The sequence below is a fragment of the Talaromyces stipitatus genome, genomic scaffold, assembly GCF_000003125.1.
Source record: "Talaromyces stipitatus ATCC 10500 scf_1105507295527 genomic scaffold, whole genome shotgun sequence".
Taxonomy (NCBI): domain Eukaryota; kingdom Fungi; phylum Ascomycota; class Eurotiomycetes; order Eurotiales; family Trichocomaceae; genus Talaromyces; species Talaromyces stipitatus.
Genome location: NW_002990114.1, coordinates 3,233,557 through 3,254,451, shown reverse-complemented (window position 1 = coordinate 3,254,451; position 20,895 = coordinate 3,233,557). Strand labels below are relative to the sequence as shown.

Sequence of the window (20,895 nt, the reverse complement as noted above, 5' to 3'; positions counted from 1 at the left end):
GCTAGATACCCGGGTAGCGTACTGATCTCTCAGCTGCTGTATCGATTATCCCGGTTGGGTATCTCGTGTAGGTTGCTAGATTCCTGGAGGATCATTCCACGCTCGAATGGGAAAGCGCAGAGACGCATTTGCTTCTTAGATTGGAAATCCAAAAGTATCGACGGGACGATGTAGCATCTGATAATCAGCGTACTTCACTCCAGAGACATCGAGAAGAATCACAAGAAGTAACAGAATATGTGTGTGGGTGTCATTGGCTGTGGCTCATTTATTCCAGTGATCAATCAGATAATTTCTCGCTTTTAGCGTCGATCTATAGGCTCCACTAGTTACCATATCGGATCACGCTAAGCTTGGATAGGTCCGTGCTCTCCCATACTTTTTCGTCAAATTGTAATGCCTCAGGCTCGTTAGGGTCTCGTTTCGGATACGAGTGTGGCTTAAACGCCTTCATCTTTCTTCATAGCCACAATAATCTCAATTAGCTTTCTTTTGAATCTTCATGAATCGAACACCTCTCAACTTTTTTCTTTGTATTTCAGGCAGCCGAGATCACCTTGATTACACATCATACGCTGTGGCTGCGTGGCACTATTAGACTCACATCGGAGCTCGGAGTCACAAGGCGACTCCCCCATGCATATGATCTCCAGTCAATTTCGAAATTTCAGTCTGCAAGTGCTTACCCATGGACGTCAGTACTAGCGTAGTCCGGAAAAGCCACCCTGCTCAATAGTCAGCTGTCTTCTTCAAAGCCCATGTAGACCACAGCCAAGTGGCGCCTATCATGAACCTCGGAACCTCTCGAAATCAAGTTTCGCTTCAGGCTACGAGGTAAGGCAGATATGCATGCACATCGTTTTTCCTAAGGCTCTAGATCTTGAAAGCGAAGCTGCATTGTTGGCGGGGTACATGCAGGGAAGGAGGTTCAGCTAGCCAGGCTGTTCTGCTGTTTGGTTAAACCTAACGGCCTCATATACCGGATTGATAGGCTACTACTGCAGATGTACCATCAACCATAGGTATTCCTTTATTTTCCAAAGTATAGGGCCCTTGAGGACCATTTCCGTACGGATCATATTTCTTGATGTGGTTGCATTGTTCCACGTTACGCGGATGACTGCATATTACCTACATTGAGATCATAACCGAGTGTTTGAGATGTCAAGACAGAATCAAGTTGAAACTAATAATCGTATCATACATCTTCGAAGATTGTTCTTCGTTTGATACGAAAAAGCCTATCATAATAATACAAAAAAGAAAGCCAAGCTTGGTCTAATCCAAAAAGCCACCAAATTCCAGCAAACCCCCATTCAATATCCGCCCAATATGCGTCTTGTCGATATCTTCGCAGTTTCGACGAATCTGAGCAATAAGAATTTTGAAAAATTGCACCGGACTAGTTTGAAAGGTCGTTGCTGTGGGATGCGTGTTTTCGTCACCACGGTTGAGGATAAAGCCATCGGCTGCCACCGTCCAACCATCGGGAGTCATTCCTGATGCAAGATTGAGAAATTTGCAGATTTCAAGGTATTCGTCATAGGAAGACAGATAGAGCTGTCCCGCTAAGAGGTTGAGTTGGGTAATCAACTGACGAGGAATTGTTGCAGAGGGCGAGCGGGTTGGTGTGGTGTACAACATCAAGTGATCCAATGGTTGATAGGCCAATGAACTACGAGGCGGGTAAAGATGTAGGGTAACCTTGGATGACTTGAGGACATCGGGAAGAAGCACATCTGCCTCGTAGGGGCTGATGATAGCCAGGTGTTGCACAGTGTTGCTGTTGTCAACACTTGTTAAGATCCATTGAATTTGACGCTGGTAGGAGTCGGACACAAATTTAGATCCCCGTTTGGCTGCCTCGACGGTTCGTACAAAGTCTTTTGTGACGATTATGTCATTTTGTGGGTAGTTGCTGAGTCCCAAATGGCGAGCCGCTGTCGTATCACTCAATGACTTGAAAGCCGGCATAAAAGCGCTGGAATCGGTGTCCAGTGATCCTGTGCGTATAAAGAGTCGAAGGTCTTCATGAATCATATGCTTTGCAGGCTCGTAAGATTCGGGTCTCTTAATCTCACGCTCCTGCTCTATCTCCGGCGCTAATTCTCGCTCTTGCTCTTCGTAAAGACTGCTTGAACCAATATCCAAGTCAGCAAACTGACGGCATCGCTCAATGATCGGCTCAACACTCGGATCTTCGAGAAGTTGCGCCTCCAGGAACGCTAGCCCTCCTCTGGTGCGAGCATTGTAGCGCTTCTCAATTGTCTGGGCATCGGGTTCTAGAAGCTGCTTTGCCCCGTCACTGGTCAGACCAGTCCGACCCCCTTGCTCTTCCCAGATGCAACGTTGGCGATGGTATCTCGAACCTTGCACAGCCCACAGCGCTATATTACGACACGTATCAATCATTGTCTCCGATATAGCCCATCGTAAAACGTTCGAAACATTAAGAACCGCGTCTTCCGTCTTTGACACGCAGGAACGAATTTTGGTCTGGACTTCTTCGGAGACTAGGAACACGACAGACTGGCCATGGCCTAGTTTTCTCATTCTCATACAAGCTGGGAAGCTCCATCAGTTTCTGTTTCTGATGATACAGCCAGGAATCACTTACCTTGAACCAATTTGTCTTTAGTGAGGTTAGCACCCAATGTGACTGCAGCACGATAGTGTTGTGGCAATCGTAAGTCAGTGCCTCTAGTATGGGACTCGTCAAGGTAAACATGACAAAATTTTCCATCTGTTTTGCAAAGGGAGATATAAGTAATGGTTCGACAATTCCTTTGCGGTCAAGAACATTTAATTCATCATTATCGTCGATGAAAACGATGGCTTGGCACCGAGCTTCTGGCAACAACTTCAGCCATTCCTTAGCAACTTCTTGATTCGACTCAAGAATCTGTGCGCCGACGTCCAAGATCACCTGCGTTGGCGGTGTCATGTTGGTTACCATCTGGAGGACACTGCAAACATTTGTTATGTCTGTCTCAGTCGGGTTCACAATTTCGACAGAGTTCTCTGGTTGCAGAAGATACCCAAGAACCAAGGCGTTTGTATGCTTCTGCTTAGTGAGATCTAGCTGTCTAACAGAAAGAGGAAGAATATCCCTCGAATCATTTGTCCCACTGAAGCCACTCGTGGGATGAGTCTTGATCCTTCCAATATCCCAACCTGATGCAGAAAGCTTCAAAGGAAATTCCTTCATTTCTTTAGGAAAAACTATGTGCGCCAAGAAGTAGTCGATCGCACCCTTCGAATATCGAAGTGCTGGAAAAATGTGCTCAACGCAATAGTTACGGTCTTGAAGACTTACACCTTCCAACTGGCGGAATTGATGGGCCAGTGCTGGAGCATCCTTCACCCAGACTTCATATTCAATGGGCCCTTGATCGGACTTGGTGACATGAGTGAAAGAATTATAGAGATCCTTATCAGAGAGTCCCTCATAGTAGTAGCTCAAGCATGTTAACATAATCACTGTGTCAGGGTCACTGAATTCAGATCGTGCTGTTGGATTGTCCTTGCCTCTATAAGGAACGGCAAGTTTCGTAGCAGGACTTCTATGCGGATCCAGCCCATAAGCGACCCTCCAGCATCGTTGTAATGCAGATGCAAGTACGCCGCCAGCCAAAAGACCACGTAGGAGAAGTAGGAGACTTCGGGTCGTACCCGTAAAGAATTCGCGGTCATCTTGAATCAGGGATGTGCATTGTTCACTAGGATGACGTTCAACGATGTAGTTGAAGATTGCCTGTCGAGTCTCTTTTGATTGTCTGTATATGGGTAGATTTTTCATGCCGGTATCACAGATCTTTCGAGCGAGTCGGTCAATAAGGTCAATCTGAGCATCTGACCTTAACAGTCTAGTTCTCGGGAAGCTTCCGGGACAAGATGGATTCACCTCAATTGATAGAGGATACTTGTTTTGCACTTGAGTGGCAAACTCGCCAACAAGGCTGAGCAATGTTTGTATGAATAACCACCGATCAGGACTGAGCTCGATTGATTTCTGTGTTCCCATGGCATAGACGAGCTCGAATTTTGTGCTAAAGTTCTCATCACTTTCATCGACGATGTCGCGAGTGGATTCATCAAAAAACTGCTGCGTCTTTAGCAAAGCTCGACCCAGCGGTTCGTTGCCCTCAATCAATGATTCACTGCACATAAGTTCAAACGACAACAGTTGCTCAGGCTGTACTAGAAGGACTCCTCCGTTTGTCATACACTCCCGACACATTTCTTCAATCTTAACTGCGTCAGACTCTGATGGACGAATGCCCCGAAAGAATGGTAGGTGGTAAACTCGTCTATTAATCAGACCGCCCAGCTTGGAAGTCAAGACATGTAGCATTTGACGAGATTGAGGTTTTGCAACAATAATTCGAATCAGACAAGAAGGGTTAGCGAGCACTGAAGCTAGTATGGGTACAATCACGGAAGATTTTTTTTCTCCCATATTCAGTTGCATAACGTGATTGGTGCCCCCCGTTTGGTTGACAATCTCTATGACTATTTCCTGTTGTACCTCTCGGATCATTATTCCATTCTCGACTTCTAGAAGCAATGATTCGGGATACTGTCGAGGATCCCAATTCTGATGGCCATGATTTTGGAGCTGCTTGATCAGGTCATCTTTTCTCCCTGCGAGGCCGCAAAGTCGCGCTGCACGATGCAGTTGAGTCAGTGCCACTCCATATGAAACAATACAGTCTTTCCAATCATTGCTCAATCGGCACCACTTCTGTCGCGCGAGCTGCTCCAGAAAAAGTATTGGTGCGATCCTTGGCCACTGACCAGCAGCAAATGCTACTGCATGGGCATGACTGTCTTGACTCAAGTGTGTTGGACGGGTGACGATTGAAGGTGACACGCATGCAACCATAATCCGGTAGACATCTCCAACTCTTTTTCGACAGAAGTCAAGGTTATCCCGAAGAAGCTGTTCCTGCTCGGATTCCTCGACTTCAATGTTCCACTTGAATGATTTGTCTTGAAGTGAAACTAGACTCTCTTGTAGTCTTTTTAGATATAATCTTTCGTATTCAGAGGCGCACCCAGCACTCATGTTATGAATCAATTTATGCAGAAGTTGCAATGGTTTTCCTTCATCAGCTCTGGGTATCAGTGGCAAATTACTTAGTGGTGACGACAGTGAGCCGACGGTTTGCATCTCTGTGGCCTCAAAGACACTGTCCACAGGTACGTATCCTAGTTTGCGCTGCGGAATGCGTTCAGCTTTGATCTCAGGTATCGAAGGCACAGCAGTATGAGCCACAGGTACACATTTCAATATATTGCAAACGTCCTTCAGGAAACTGCGGAGCAAAAAGTTGGAGTACCAATGGTTGAAGATCTCTCGAACTCTGGTGTTAGCAGTCTGTACGTTAACATATTGGAGGATTTCTATATCAGAATGACTTGGAGGAATTGTAGGCGTCTCACAGGGCCATTGAGAACACAGAGCATCCATAGCTGCTTGTACAGCAACAGTGCAATTGCTTTGGTACAAGGATTGCTTGCGCTCCCAAAAATCATACACAGATTCATGCGTTTGCTGTGTAAGCCGTGACTCGGGACAACTTCCTATGGGACGCACAAACGGCTCCAAAGCGAGACGCAGTTGTTCCGTAACCACCTCAGATCCCACCAAAAGATTAAATGATGATTTGGCAGGTGCATCCGGAAAATTATGGGACGAAAAGGTGCCCGGGATCTGAAGGAAAGTCATTTGAGAAGACTCAGAGAAGGCCATCGTGGCTAGCCACATCATCACATGGTACTTGTTCAGCTCCGAGCGACCCCGCCTAAGTATCCGATGAATGCTACACCAGGGGTTTGATATCCTGCTCTGAAGGACTCAAGATCAACTTTGCATCGTATCTCAAGTGAGAAATGTCAAGTGGCGTCATTGGACCAGGGATCGTGCCGGAAGTTTCACGTAAAAATTTCCAGATATCTTCAAAAGTGCTCTCCGGCAATGCATACTCAATGTCGGTTCGACCGTTGTAGATAAAACTTGACAATCTGAAAGCCCGTTGGAAAGGTGCTGATAAGATACCTCTATCTCTAGGGGTGTATTTTGCATCCATGGAAAGAGTATGATCCTCAGCACCGAACCCTGAAATACGCAGCATGGAAGATCGGATCAAGTCACGATTTAAAAGGGCTTCCTCGGCATGATCCACACCCCAAGGCTTTACATATTGGCCTTCATGAAAGATCTTCATCTTGTCATAGTGTTCAAACATAGCCTGGACATGTTTCAAAAAGTGGCCATGTTGCGATAGATAGCTTAACACTGAGTCCCAGGTGACTACCTGTATGACGTGCAGATATCTAGGATAATATTCCCTTCCTGGGCTTAACTTGGCAATGTGTGCCAAAAGATCGATGTCCTCTTTGGTTAGTCTATCGAAAGATTTGACGGCTGCAGATTGTAAAATTGACAGTGCTTGCTCCGTTCCTGTTCTCATGGTCAAGGGATCAACCAAGCAAAACGACGTCAAAGCATGAAGGTAACATAGGAAGAGCTTACTATGCAAGCTACCGTTGTCAACTAGTCTGGATAGCTGCTCGTCAACCGTGTACGAATGTACTCGGGTCATCGTACGTTTGGCAAACTTGGACGATGGTGTGACCTTCAGAGGCTTCTCATTTTAGCTTGCCCTCTGGAACGACAACAAGACGGTTTCCCTCTTTGGGTCTGAGAATAAGCTTGCTGTGGAGTCCCACCAAGGTTCCCAATAACTGGTTATCGTCAATGACCATACCAGGATACTGGCGCGCATGTATTTCTAGCTCGCCTATCTTAGCGTAGAATTGGAGGTTGGGCGACGGTAAATCAATTTCCAGGGTGGTTAGATCGCGGCTAACAGTGCAGTTTATATAACGAGCGTCTTCCAAAGGCGAGAGCACATTCGATATCGCTTGGTTGGATTCACTGTGGAAACTCAATAAGGAGTAGGAATCATTGGACAATACCCATCCCCCGCGGAGCTTCTCCATTTTCCAGGGATTTGCCAGAGACGCCCAGGGAGTATCCTTTGGACAGAATATAATGCAGCCCCTGTCAATGTGGTACCAATGTACGAAGTTCTCAACGTAGTGTACTGGGAAATATTGGACTAAAGCGCGATGAGGTATGAGTTCGAAAGAGCCGTGTTCATTACGAGCTCGCACGAGAAATTAGAAGTCTGATTTGCTGAATTAAATCCCAAGTCCACCTGATGGTTAGAATATTGCAACTTTCCAGCAAACTGCATGCCTACAACTGAACTAGGCATGACTTCTAGGGAAGTGCGTCCAAATAGAGTTTGATAAGTCGCGTGCGACCTGTATTCATTTGGCAAGTAACCCACAGGAATGCCATCCACCAAAAGTTCCCCTGTCAGAAGGTTAAAATTCACCATACTGCCGTCTGGGCTTTCATTTTGCAACCAGTGGTGTGCGCACTCCGAGATTGCCCAAGCAAGGCCTGCCTGGTATGCTGACCAATGATTTTTGATTGCATGGTCCAAAGAAGCGCAACGTTCACGCACAACATTCTTTTGTAAGATAGCGCAGCTCCGTTGACATAGCCGTTTCCAGCGATGCTGAAGTATGCAGAAAAGCGGATCATTCGAAGAGTGCTCATCACTGCTCAACTTCTCCTGAATGAACAGAGAGCACTGAAGGAATACTGAACCATTGTCTTGATTTCCTAGCAAAAGTGTAAGAAAGTGCTCATCACAGTCGAACGACCCAGCACAAATCAAAGCAACCGTGAGAGCCTTGTCGACCAGGCTCCTTTTCTGGTCGTGATCGTCCGTTTCATTAATCTGGTTTTTGAGATATGAGACCCACTCAAAAGAGATACTCCGAAGACTATCCAGTATGGCTAAACACTCATGCTGTATGGCTTCAGATGATGACAGTGACAGGACTCTGGTGGTTAAGGCAATAAAAAGCCATACACCATTATAGGATTCCCAGTTTCCTTTGATCCGCTCAGTGGCTTTTCGTATGTGTATCAACAGAGTGCCCATAAATGCAAGATCTTCAACCAATACATGACCGCGTCTTAAGGCTTGCTCAGCTGAAGCTGGACCGGCTTGGTAGATCGCCTGAGCGATTACAAGCGCTGTTTCTTGCTTCCTGAAGTCCACCGCTGGCATTGCCAGCTGCACAAGGATGTTCTGCCATTGGACTCGGAACCCGAGGGGAATGCTTGCCAAAGCTTTGTATTCTTCCAAAGTGAAATGAGTAGGGCAGTCAGATTGTGATGCAATCACTCGATTTAGCGACGGTCTAGACATGAACTTTTGCAACGACGAAGACGGAGTAGGCAGCGTATAGGTGCATAGTTTAACAATTTTATCGGTAAACTCGAACTGGCCCACAAACACCTGCTTCTTCGAATCGAACTAACGGCATTGCATACCATTTTTCACAAAAATGTCTTGCTCTCCTACAACATTGATCTTTTTGTTCCGGTAGTGGGTGTTGGTATGCGGCTTCACTGAGGAGGAGAGACCAACGTTACCTTCCCCTCCAAAAGGAACAAAATATTTCACGAGCCCGGCGTAACTTCGAAGATGATACAATTTAGATACGCCATTTCCGCTCTTATATTTGGCACCAAACACGTCAATGAAAACAAAAAAGGTCGTCTGACGCCAAAACCCGAAGGAATAGGGTAGTCGAAGTTCGAAGACAGCGTTCTTGGCTTGTAGATCGGAATCTGGAAGTGGCCATTCGTGTAAATCAATGGATATGGCATCGGCATTCCTTTCATATCTACATTTTCCACAGCAATTGCTGTGACTGCGATAAGGACGACCTCTCCGACTATAGCCTTCCACATAGTCACACTCACTTCTATCATAGAGACCCATCAATCTCGAATACTCTTCTTTTTTCTTTCCTAGTTCTTGGCGCTTCTGGTGTCTAAACTCATGCGCTTCGGCTGTGGGGCGCAAGCTCCAGAACTTCCACGGTGATAAAATCTCCCGTCTTGGAGAATATCACACCAGCGTTCTGCGCCTGTACATGGACAGGGAATGCTCCTCCTGAGAACTGTTAATGGATGGAGCTAAGGTATGACTTTTTTCAGAGCTGACCTTTTTCGCAGAGTTCTTGGAGAGCTCGCTTAAGTTTTGGTTCATCGACATGTCCATGAGAGTCATGAGTTTGTTTCACTTTTTCAAGCATAAAAGCCACTGAAGCGAGGGTAAGTCGTTGATTGTCTGAAAAGTGAGACTTAAACCTAGACAGAGCTCCATAGAGCATTTCGACAAGCCACACTTCATGTGCCGCATTGTAGTCATCACTTCCTGGAAGCTTTGGCGGAAGAAATATATGGTGGACTAAGTACGTGGCTGCACCGGGTGAAATATTAGTCTCCTGAGATGCCATAGTTGCATGCAATGGAATCACAATGACAAGTGAATGAAAAGTCCGTGTTTCAGATGAAGGAAGCTATTTCTGAAGACAGATGAAAATAACACTTGAGAGGGAGAATTTGTGGAGGAGGAAGAAAATTTGGAGGATAGAGGAGTCTCAAGAACTTTATACTAGCTCAGGCAAACACTGAACACTCTGAAATAATGACAGAAGGGAGTTTCCGTAAATTCTGAAGACAAAGAGATTTTCTACAGGAACAAAGGACTGAATCAAGGCTAGATTGTGATAGGTAGATACACAGGGTCGATTGATGCCTCGGAACGGCGTGTCAGACTTACCATGACATGAAATTGGACAATTCAGATTGGTAGCAGCGCTGACATACCTCAATCCTGAAACAGACGCCGCTATACATCTTGGTTGGTCGAGAGCAAATTGACTCTTTCCAAATCCATCACTTCGGTGCCTAGATCGATAGCTCATGGATGGCAATGACGTCCGTAACTAGAAGAATCAGTCTGATTCTATCTTTCTTTCTACACCGACTGTCATCGAAGTTGCAATACCGGAAGTTATGAGGAGGTAATGCAATGTTCACAGGAAGAGTTCTGTTAGAACTTGGTGTCTTCTTCTTGGTTCAAAGAGAGCTTCCATAACGAGGTCATCCTCTTTCATTTGGAAATATCCACGATCTGAACTCGTATTTCCGACATAGGCTGGACTGTTCATAGACTTAAATTCGTGAAAGATGTCGACATACAATTTATGGACACAGGTACCTCTTTGGGTCAAGATATGCTTCAACCAATCTGCAGATCTTCTTTCTTTCTATCTGCGATTGCATGAACAGAAGTCGTCTTCTTTTTTTTTTTGAAAATTGGTTGATCCCTTGGCATCTTAAGACGCTGGACTTTCGGTGGCGCTCCACAATAATGATCGCCGTCATGTGTAGAACAGTAAGTGTCTAGAAGAAAGCTGGACGCCCCTTCTGCTGATATCTATGATAGGCCAATAATTAACTATGATCAAGAACTGTGTCAGCTTTCTTTGTTTCAGAAAATGAAGGGGTTCTAAGGTCATACTACACTTATCTATCTGTGACTTCATCCATCTCTTGATTGTTATCTGAGGTTGACTGTATATCAACGACGTCAAAGGAGTTGATGTCTACTACTACGTAGTAGACAACAGTAAGGAAGTGGGGTACCTTTGAGGTGGGCCTAGTATGAACCAATGAATGATCTGTCACAAAGAATGCCATGGCACTAGTCCATATCAAGTTTAAATTGTCATGTGACTCTTATCGCAGCAGATAAGCGTGTAGATCGTTTCTTCTTCACATTAACCAACGACATGCATCTCATATCTTCAACTTGAGCTAAGAACAAATAAAGAACCAGTTATGTGACATGTCATCTAATGGTATAACAAGTTTGAATAATGATACCGCGGCGTGCGCCCTCCAGAGGCTCTCACCTCCGTCAAGTCAGTGCCGCTAGCCTAGGGAGCAACTCATCCATTGCATCTCCACCACCACAAGGCGCGTCAACTGCCAATTTAAGAATTGATAATTCTTTCTCTGGTGGACCATGGCGGCAAATATGTACACTTTGGATTCATGACGAATCTTTTTCCAAGGATGAGTTCTTATTCAACAACTCGGCCTTCGGTGACTCTGGGATCAGCCCAGGTGATATCCTTGAAGTCATTGGTATAGACGCAAACTCGGATCTGGCTTCAAGAAAGCTCACTGATAGCGGCTTCGAAAGCGACGGTAACTTGAACTCCAATGCTCGCTCGAAGTTCTCGTCGCCCGCTCAGCACAGATGTCTCTTCATTGTGAAACCGATGCCACAGGATGTCAAACAACGAAGTCCAAAGCTGGAGCTTTCCATCAATCGTTCTGTTGCCAATATCTTTGGCTTCAAAAATGGCTGTCACGTGTTTATCTCTCATATCGAGCGCTCTCAATGCTCAGCATCTCACATTGACATCTCTTTTCGGGACCAATATCTAGTGCGCGCTGATATGTGGAGATTAGTCACTTCCGAATTGGTCAACAAGACTGTTTATAAAGGACAAAAAATAGTCTTCATGGGCACCATTAGGGCAACAGTAAAGAATATCTTCATTGGGGGAAAGAAAGTGCTTTCAGGATATTTTGCACCCAACACGATTCCTGTTTTCCGAAGCGAAGCATCAAGATATGTCGTTTTTATCCAAATGGCAAGAGAAATGTGGGACTTTGATGCTGAAGGCACCGGAGATATCCTGTTTAGCAGGGTTATCAACGGTTTCCTGCCTGAGCTTTTCAAACGTTGGGCAAATATTGATGCCAAACACTTGGTGACCATTGTTCTATTCACCCGAGTAGAATATGACACTCCTTTGGAAAGTGGAATCAAACCTTTGGAGAGCTTGAAGTCTAGAAATCACGTTTCTACCAGGGATTTCTATCGAGTCGTTGTGAACGACATCGCAAGTGGTCATTGGACAACAATTCTGGACGAACTTAAAGCAAACTTTAGAACATTTTTAAGGGATGTCATGATCCAAAATTTTTCCGGAACCGATAACGCCAATGATGAAGGACAGCGACTTTCTATTTCTGGTCATCCTGCATCAGCCATCAAGGGAAACACGCTGGAAGCTATTCACTTAGCTACATCATACCTGTCCAATGAGAATATTGATCGTGACTTAGCTCGCACCGGTCACTCGATTGTCGTGATCACTCCAGGTACTGGACTGTTTGAAGTTTCCTATGAAGCTTTGGCCGCTACCACTGAGGCCGTAACAAACATGGGAATAGCAATTGATCTGGTTAGTTTGAGTCCTATGCCGCTTCACTCTGTACCTCTGTTCAAATACAAAACTCCAAACGAGAGATCACATGATTCCCACTCGAAGAGATTTCGGAGCATCAATCATTTGGAAACAGATGCCTCGATTCCGGGTTTCAGCAGTAGATCGCCACCTGCTTCTTTCAAAGACACAGATCTGGGTTCAACCGGCAGGCCTTTGTCATCACAGGATAACCCCCCAGCGCACTCCAAGGAATGGAATTATGGAATACCACATTGGTTGGATATCTCTTTCTGGAATCCAACAACCTACAAAGAAGGTCGGCGTATCACTAAAAACGATTTGAATGCTCCAATTCCTTTTACTGTCAACAAAAGGACCAAGACGTTCGTGCCACGGGTAAGGTTGTATGAAATCCAAATGATGGGTATCATGGAAAGCGAGCAGTCCAATATATCGATTCCTTACCTCTCGGAGAAGAATTTCGGCTTTCAAAGGGGCGAGACAAGCTTCTCAGACATATTTCCAGATGCACTGACGCCCAAATCTGGCAAACAAGCACAGTCCCCTAGCTCCTCATTCAAAGCTCAGTTGAGTGACAGTTTGAGGCCGGAAGCATTTCTACCAAGTTTTACAAACTCTAGGATGTTGATGATTAACAGTCCAGCAAGACAACAGAAGAAAGTGGCAAACTGGATGGATGAATATGATGAAAACGTCCTTCGGCCAACTCCCAAGAAATATCACAGCCGCAAGACAAACCCGCGGCGACTGCTTGAGTCTAAGAACCTTGTTTCTCGTACAGAGCGCTCATCTGTACGGTCCATAACAAGTCCAAGAGACCGCGAGTCTCTCGATTTGGAACGTTCACCTTCGGCACAATTAAGTCCACACGGTCGAGACGTAGCAATATCACCTCAACTTGCTGCTGCTCCTCCTCCTTCTCGACCAAAGGATCAGCAGCCGATGAAACCGGCAATAAAAACGCAAAAGACTCCTAGAATTTCGCGAACAATCAGCTTTGCTCTGCGCGGGCTCGGTGTTGGAGTTCCGCGAGCTCAGGCTAGTACAGGTGTCAACGCAGAACACGCTGTGGGTCGCGCTACCCCAGCAAAGAGTACATCCTCTGCCAGCATGTCGGATATTGAGGGCTCACCAAGGCCTCTTTCTTCGACTTTGGACGACACTTCTTCGATAGCAAGCATGGAATTACCTCCTCATTCCCTTACTCCCAGGAAGTCCATGGAAACCGTCGATCTTCCCCAGCCTCTACCAATTTCTCAGGCTCGACCGATATCTATCAAAAGCATTAGCAGAAAATCAATTGAAGGATCTCACGATGATCGTGCCCGTACTGAGGCCCCACTACCCACGACTGTAGAGATGCCTATGGAAACTGGTGCGCATGGAGCAAGTCAAGGGCCATTTCCCATGAAAAGAACTGGCCCTCAAAGACCTGGGCCAAGATTTGAGATCACAAGGTCGCAGGACCCTCCTACTGGCGTATCTCCGATTCGGACCCTAAATCCCTGGGTCAGGTCAATAAATCCTTCAAATACTCCGAGAGCCTCATTGAGAGATGCGAGCTGGTTCGGCCGCTGGCAGCATGCTTATCCCCGACCACCACATGTTGCTGTAGTCAAATGGAAGAGTTTGAAAACCCCTGCGATACTCCCTTTAACTACAGAAGAATTTCCTACTTCCAAGGAACTAACAGCCAATTACCTCGAAACACCATATCGAGTATTTCCCAATGACGACCACGATACCAGTGAAACTTCAAGATCACATGAAGAGATATTGCGAGATATGGTAGCTCTGCGCCTCTCCCATGGCTTTCAAATTGTCATTGGAAGTGCTGTAGCGGAGGCATTTGGCGAATCCTCCCTAGAAGCACTTAATGTCTTTGACCCAAAACGCCTAGGACAAGAAGATGCAACCGTTGTTCTCTCCAAAGGCAACGTTATTCATAGACTTTCAAGCGTCACTGGCGGCGAAATTGAGGTTACAAGATTCACACGCCTTTCCAATTCGTCAAACCATGACAAAGGCGATTCTTATACTTATACTCATGCAATCCGCACAATATTGGCCAAAAAGTACGAGTTGACCGACGTAAAGCTCATGACATCGACTAACGAATACAATTGGAACTATGCCGACAACTACATTGCCGGTCATAGGGATCATTTGACGGACCCAGCGAGGCAGTTAAGATTTTGGCGAATCCGATTCGTACTCATTCCCTTACATCTACCTCCTAATGCTAGACGCCACATACAATCCTTTAGCGAGGATAATGAGGAAGAAATCCATCTACTCGGCATCAGTCAGTTGACTTCATTATGGCAGCGTAATAAGTACATACCAGCAGACGACAAGCGGTTTCAATCACATGGGCGAACACAAAAGGACCCAAATCCACTAAACATTCTCTACCAGACTCAAGACCCTTCGGACATGGTAGGGGCCGAGCTTGAGAGACTGTTGCTCACTGATCCTGGGCTTGACAATGCACCCGCTCAGCTTCTACCGGAGTCGGAGCTACTTGATCGGTCCGACTTTGGTCCAGGATCCCTTATGGAGCTTGCCCAAATCATGCAAGGCGAGACAGGCGTACGTTTGATGGACCGAAGATGGCATTTCCGGCTTCACTATAGCTGCTTCATAGGCTCTGAATTTACGACGTGGCTTGTACAAACATTCAGAGATATAGACAGCCGTGACGAGGCCGTCAAATTCGGAAACGAGCTTATGAAATTAGGGCTATTTGTCCACGTGGAGAAAAGGCACAATTTCCGAGACGGTAATTATTTTTACCAGATTGCTACACCATATCGCGCCTCGCGACCGGAGTCAAAAAGTGGTTGGTTCCCAGCTCTCTCTGGAAAATCGGATTATTCACTTCCTCCTACGCCATCTGGTGAGGTTCCAAGAGACTCTCCTTCAGCCGATGCTTCGAAGTCGGAGAACTCAAGCGAGACGGTTACGTCGAGAATGAACACCCCGTCAAAGGCCAAGAATAAAATGACTGTTATGCTTTCCAAGTCCATGAAGTATGATGTCGATCCTCGCAAGCGTTCAGGCCGACCAGAAGTTGTGGACCTACATTACGACAGACTACATAACCCGGAGAACTGCTTCCATATTGAGTTGAGCTGGATGAGTGCGACTGCCAAGTTGATCGATGATGCAGTCGCTTCATGGGCCTCAACGGCAGATAAATACGGACTAAAGCTTGTGCAAGTACCAATTGCTGAAGCGGCAGCTATCGTCAAAACTCAAACGTTCAGAAAGCTTTACCACGTAAAGCTGAGTGTTGAGCCGCCACCTCCCCCTGCGAGATCCCTTTCATATGGTGCGACGAACTTCTCACAGCAAGGCAGACCGGATAAACATTTCTACCACAAAGCACTTCTACGAAAGTTCGACTTCGTTCTGGACTTCGAAGCCGCATCTGCATTTTCACCGGATGTCGAAGTGCTGTATTCTTGGGGCAAACCCGATTACCAACATACGCAGTACATCCATCGGTCAGGATGCCTACTTGCTCAGATATCTGACAAAGGGGAATTCCTGTTCCTTGCAAATCGACTATTCAGCACAAAAAGTGCAGCTGGTCGAGACGCCACGCACCATAAATTCGAACACCGCAGCGGCAGTGAGTTCCACCGCCCTCGTACAAATACCTATACCTACGATCCCATGTTTTCCCCACGTTTATCACCACTTGTTCGCGCTGCTGCAGATCCTTCTTCGTCAACGGCAACAAACAACATCCCCTCCTTGACATTAAATCCACCAACCTCTTCCCCATCTAGCTTCTCAACAGCCTCAATCGACTCCGCCAATCTATACAAAACACCTGAAAATCTCAAAACTCAAATCGAAGAATTCTGCAACGATCCCATTCGTCTCCAACAATTCTACGCCGAGGAACATATCCGTTCTGCATCAACACGTATTGGGCCAACGACCGTGCCGCCGTCGTCGGTCACGCATTCAGCGTTGGAGGCTTCTATACCGTCCCTGGAACTACCGGCTAGTGTTTTGGGACATCACATTTCACCACCTGCGCAGTTGGAGACGCAATCGTTTTCGAGGAGTAAGGCACTGGGAAGTTTTGATTTTATGGGGTCGCCGCTTAAAACGGCGCAGGATGCGAATAGTGTTGCTACGGAAGACAAGAAAGAGAATGACAAAGGGAAAGGAGAGGAAGAGCGAGAAGAACCTCAGACAAAGACCGGTGGTGGGGATGGTAATACCAGTCCGACGTAAAAGCAATACTGTTTGGCCGTGTATTGTATCTGTATCTAATGAAAATGATGTATAAAAGTGTATCTTTCTAAAAAGTGATGTTGGATTAGGTAGTATTGGAAATTTGATACCCTCTCAATCACATTTGATACTACTATGTCTAGGACACTTGCCTTCGAATATTAAAAGGTCACTACGATGAAGAATCATTATACCCACAATAGTAGACATTTAGCAATAGAATTAGCTAGACTAAGGTTGACGCTAGAGTAAAGAACAAGACATATTCAAACGAGACATGAGTAATAATAAAAGGGGTAATAGAAGATATAAATACACCAAGAAGGTAAAAATGGAAATAAAAACATAAACATAAACAGCAGATGGGTATCAATAAGATGACGGCCGTTATGAAAGTCAATAGGCATGTAGAAAACGAGGCGAGAAAGATGGGGAAATTAGAGTCGGAAAAAAAATATGTCATGAGTACCGATAGGGTTCAGGGGCGTCATTCTCAGAGGGCTTCTTCAATATCAAGGAGCCATTTACGAACTCCTTCACGGAGAGTGTTGTCCTGAATGACAGTTGAGCGGCGTTTCCCATCCTTGTCAGTTGAATCATCGCCACCCATGAACTCGGCATCGCCTTCTTCGCGACAGTGTATCTCGGTGACGCTACGAGCGACTTCTTCAAGAGCTCCGAGGACTGTCTTACGGCACTCGTTCCGTGGTACCTCCACGACATGGACATGCGGAGTCTCATCAGAAGGACGGTCGTCCGATCGCCCGTTCCTATGAGGCGAGGTTGACCTTGAGTGTGCCAATGATGATTGGCCGCTTTGGATGAGGACTCTTTCAACTGCGTCCACCAGTGTTCCGTCAACGTCCACGACAGGTTCTTCGATGAATTTGTACTCGGTATCATTAGGGTCAACAAGGTCGGTAAGCGCAGCGGCGGAATTCTTTTGTGATCGTCCGTTGAAGAAGCCGGTCAGGTGGGATGTAGAAGGCACATTTTCAGATGTCTGCCGAGGCGTAGGAAGCGGGGGAGTACTCGTACCAGTGCTAGCAACGCTAGAAGCACAGTTAGGGGTACCTCGGCGTAGAAGACGTAGTCGCTTGACTGTAAAAGTCCGCGTGTCGGCAATAAGAGTGCTGGCAACCTCCACCCATCGATCGGTGATATTCACGTTCTCTACGTCTATACCAGCGGCTGTGACATGTGAATATGATTCACCTAGCATGGCACGCTTGACATCAGCTTCAATTCCGTGGTACGGTCTGACGGCCTGAAGAAGGAAATCTTCATGGAAATTCTTTAGCCACCCAGCAACATTCAAGTTAGAACCTTCACTGTCCCGAAATCCCGAATTGATATTGGAGAAGCTACTATGTATTGAGCATGAAGCATCCATGCTTGTGATGGAGGTCCGCGCCTTCTTTGGAGACGCAATAGTGGAGTCATTTGACGAAGACAATGACAGAAAACCGCGCAAGGGAAGATCGACATCAACCACTCCGTCGTTTCCTTGAACTGAAAGTTTCAGCGGCGACTCCTTGATCTGTTCCGTCGGGGCGAATTCTGATTCATTTTGATCCAGTGAAAGTCTAGCATTAGCTGAAGAGTGTGGAATGGTGATTGTTTCGGTCGCTGAAGAAGCTTTCGGCGTTACGCCCGTCACCGATGTCTCAGACTGCAAATGCTCTTGGTTGTTGTCATCGTCATCATCGTCATCAACCAATACTTGCGAGCGACGGCGGGCTGATGCATGCTGGGCTATAGAGGTTCGACGGCACGAATTTGCTCTGTCGGTTTCTCCAACGGAATCTGACCTTCCAGACCAGAATCCGGAAAGAATGCTGCCAACCCACTTGCCACCAGCCGTAGGATTGCTGCCGTTAGAATTGGTGCTCGAAGTTTCGCTCCTACGTAAGTTTTGTAGTAGTTTCGCCGAAGCATAACTGTCGGTTTCATCACCAACTGTATTGGCATGGCTGCGTGGAGGATGCTGGCGAGATGCAAAATAAGCAACAGGAACTGCCGTGTCATTGGTTGTTGTCGATGTTGTAGCTCGTGTGCGAGCCTCATTTGCACTGATTGGTAAACCAACCGTTCTAATAGATCGAACGTCTGAGCCTCTTCTATTATGCGTATACACCGGCTCACTCGGTAAGGCACTTTCCGGTTCATCGGACGCCTTGTGTGTAGTCTCACTTGATGAAACGCTCACGGATCTTTGGTGAGTAGATTCTTCCGCATTGAATCTCTGAGCTTGTGCCCTCCGGTTGATTCTGCGACGTAGAGATTCCTGTCGCAGTAGAGGAAAAGCCGGCGGGCTTTGAGAAAGTGGTCGGGTAGAGGTTGATGTTCCCGGACGCAGGGGCGAGTTTATGAAGTCGACACGATGCTTAGCAGGTAAAAAGGCAGAAAGAATAAAGATCAAACGTCTAGCAACCATCTTGTTGTCCGATATGATCACTGTACGATTTGCAATTGTTGGTTCAGAATCTGTCTGCGCTTTCTGCTGCATCTGATGACGCCTTCGATACCATTCAGGCCCTAAAGTGTTTAGCCATTCGGTGTGATTACCCAGAAAAGCAGTAATGAGAACGAGAAAGAATAGTCCATGTTCCTTGTCGGCCATTAGTCGAGCTATCCAGCGAGCCTCCTCACGCCATACACCCCATCGGCTCTGACCGAGAATCACACGTGGTATACGCAGAGCCGCTGAGATTCTCTGAGCATTCAATAATAATTCTTCTTTAAGCTTGCTGTTGTGTGCAAGAACATTTGGTCGGAGTTGGATAATTGTTTGATTAGTTCTTTGCATATTTGGCGGCTTGAGAGGTTTTGGCGCAACGGCCACTTGAGCTTCAACTTTCTTTAGCAGAATCAGTATCTCCTGCCTGGCTAGCTTCTCCAAATAAGTCAAAGTTCGAGTAATCACATCCCAACGGTCCACCAAGAGGTCAATCCTATCGTCTAGATTGGTATTCTGTGACGAATTATCGTCAAGAAAAGCGCTGCTCCAATGTGGATCTGAGTCTAGGGAGAAAGACATCTGTTTCTGGCCTTCGGGGACATGAGTGCTAAGTCGGGACATTGGTCGACCGTTGTTTCGCGCAGCCAACGGTATTTGAATAGTCATGGCCACTGCGTACATGGGGGTCTTCTTCTCTTTCACTTTACGGCGCCGAGTGAGATCAGGAAAGGGGTACCCAGACTCTGACGCCCCATCCACAGGCAGCGAGCTAGGTAGTTCAGAAGACTCTACCGACGGGTCACGAGATTCTGGCAGGTTGACGCTAAACATCCTGGTGATGAGGATAGTAACTCGAGACGACGACTTATTGTCCTGAGGCATGATGTAGCCCAGTTGCGGCTGGGTTCCCGAGGAATACGTCCGTGCAAGTGGATTGCGGGGTCCATGTCGACTAGCCAGCGTATCGACCTCACGGGGAGCAGGAGAAGACGCTAAAGTCCCCTCAGACCCTGAGTCTGTCGAGAGTATGTGCATTTTGGTTGAGGATCCTCTGTAACTAAAGGCGCTGCTTCCGAATATGCAATTGAGCAAACCCGTGTCACTGTTCTCTGGGGCTACCCGATTGTGATATGGTTCGAGAATGCCTTCACCGGGAGTGACAACTGAGCTGATAGAGCTACGGCCCCGAGCACGACTGAATGCTCCCCCGGTCAAAGGTGACGTAATTTTCCTGGCGCTAGCGGCTTGTGAGAGTGAGCCTCCTTCGACAAGTGAAGGCTGATTTGTCTGTATGGACCCTCTCCGGGAAAGAGAAGCCTGTGACAAGCTCGACGTTCGAGAATGTCGACCACCAAGTGAGTCAAACACCTGCGGATCCATTCCCAAGCCCTGGTTAGAGGAAGAAGCATGGACACCCCTCGAGTCGAGTAAAATACACGGTTCATCTCGATCCCCAATAGCATTCTGCGCGATTATGATCCGAAAATCCTTGATTGCATCGAGATCGAGTCCACCACGGTCATCATACCCGCCAGCGCCTGAAGCATTGGGGGAGTTGAAACTTGTCTGGAAAGCATGTGCGGAATTGGAGGATCGGTGCAGAGAACGAGGATCAGGGAATAGGAGTCCGGATGTGTGTTCCTCTTCGGTGACGGACTCGAGAACAGCAGGATTCCGTGAACCGTAAGAGCCAGCACTAAAAGTACTCAGCAACCGGCCAAGCATTGTGACAATGGCAATCCCGAGGACGATAGTATCGATGGGGATGCCGAGAAATCGAGGGGTAGGGTAGAATTAGGCAATGACGATGCTCGAGTCTTCTATCGTTGATTCTCCATGGTGAACATGGGATTGGAAACAAAGAGGTACAGGACCCTCCTCATTCACCGCAGCAATCTTGCGATCTTCAAGTCGACAATGTGGTCGCGTAGATCTCGAAGTTATGGCAATCCCGGACGAGCCGTGTA

General features: G+C 46.7%; 3 protein-coding genes across 3 annotated transcripts; 1 reads left to right on the top strand and 2 right to left on the bottom strand.

The window, feature by feature from the left end:
• Positions 1–1,278: 1,278 nt before the first annotated feature.
• On the bottom strand, positions 1,279–9,396 carry TSTA_092260 (uncharacterized protein; the record flags this gene model as incomplete). Its single annotated transcript, XM_002478902.1, has 7 exons — positions 1,279–2,529; positions 2,618–5,807; positions 5,830–6,641; positions 6,682–7,069; positions 7,261–8,405; positions 8,454–8,947; positions 9,102–9,396. The coding sequence occupies 7 exons, from the start codon at positions 9,394–9,396 to the stop codon at positions 1,279–1,281; spliced, it is 7,575 nt and encodes a 2,524-aa protein (XP_002478947.1).
• Positions 9,397–10,824: 1,428 nt separating this feature from the next.
• TSTA_092250 (Dishevelled, Egl-10, and Pleckstrin domain protein) lies at positions 10,825–16,467 on the top strand (the record flags this gene model as incomplete). Its single annotated transcript, XM_002478901.1, has 1 exon — positions 10,825–16,467. The coding sequence occupies one exon, from the start codon at positions 10,825–10,827 to the stop codon at positions 16,465–16,467; it is 5,643 nt and encodes a 1,880-aa protein (XP_002478946.1).
• Positions 16,468–16,960: 493 nt separating this feature from the next.
• On the bottom strand, positions 16,961–20,653 carry TSTA_092240 (uncharacterized protein; the record flags this gene model as incomplete). The annotated part of the gene is made up of 2 exons (XM_002478900.1): positions 16,961–19,944; positions 20,023–20,653. The coding sequence occupies 2 exons, from the start codon at positions 20,651–20,653 to the stop codon at positions 16,961–16,963; spliced, it is 3,615 nt and encodes a 1,204-aa protein (XP_002478945.1).
• Positions 20,654–20,895: the final 242 nt, after the last annotated feature.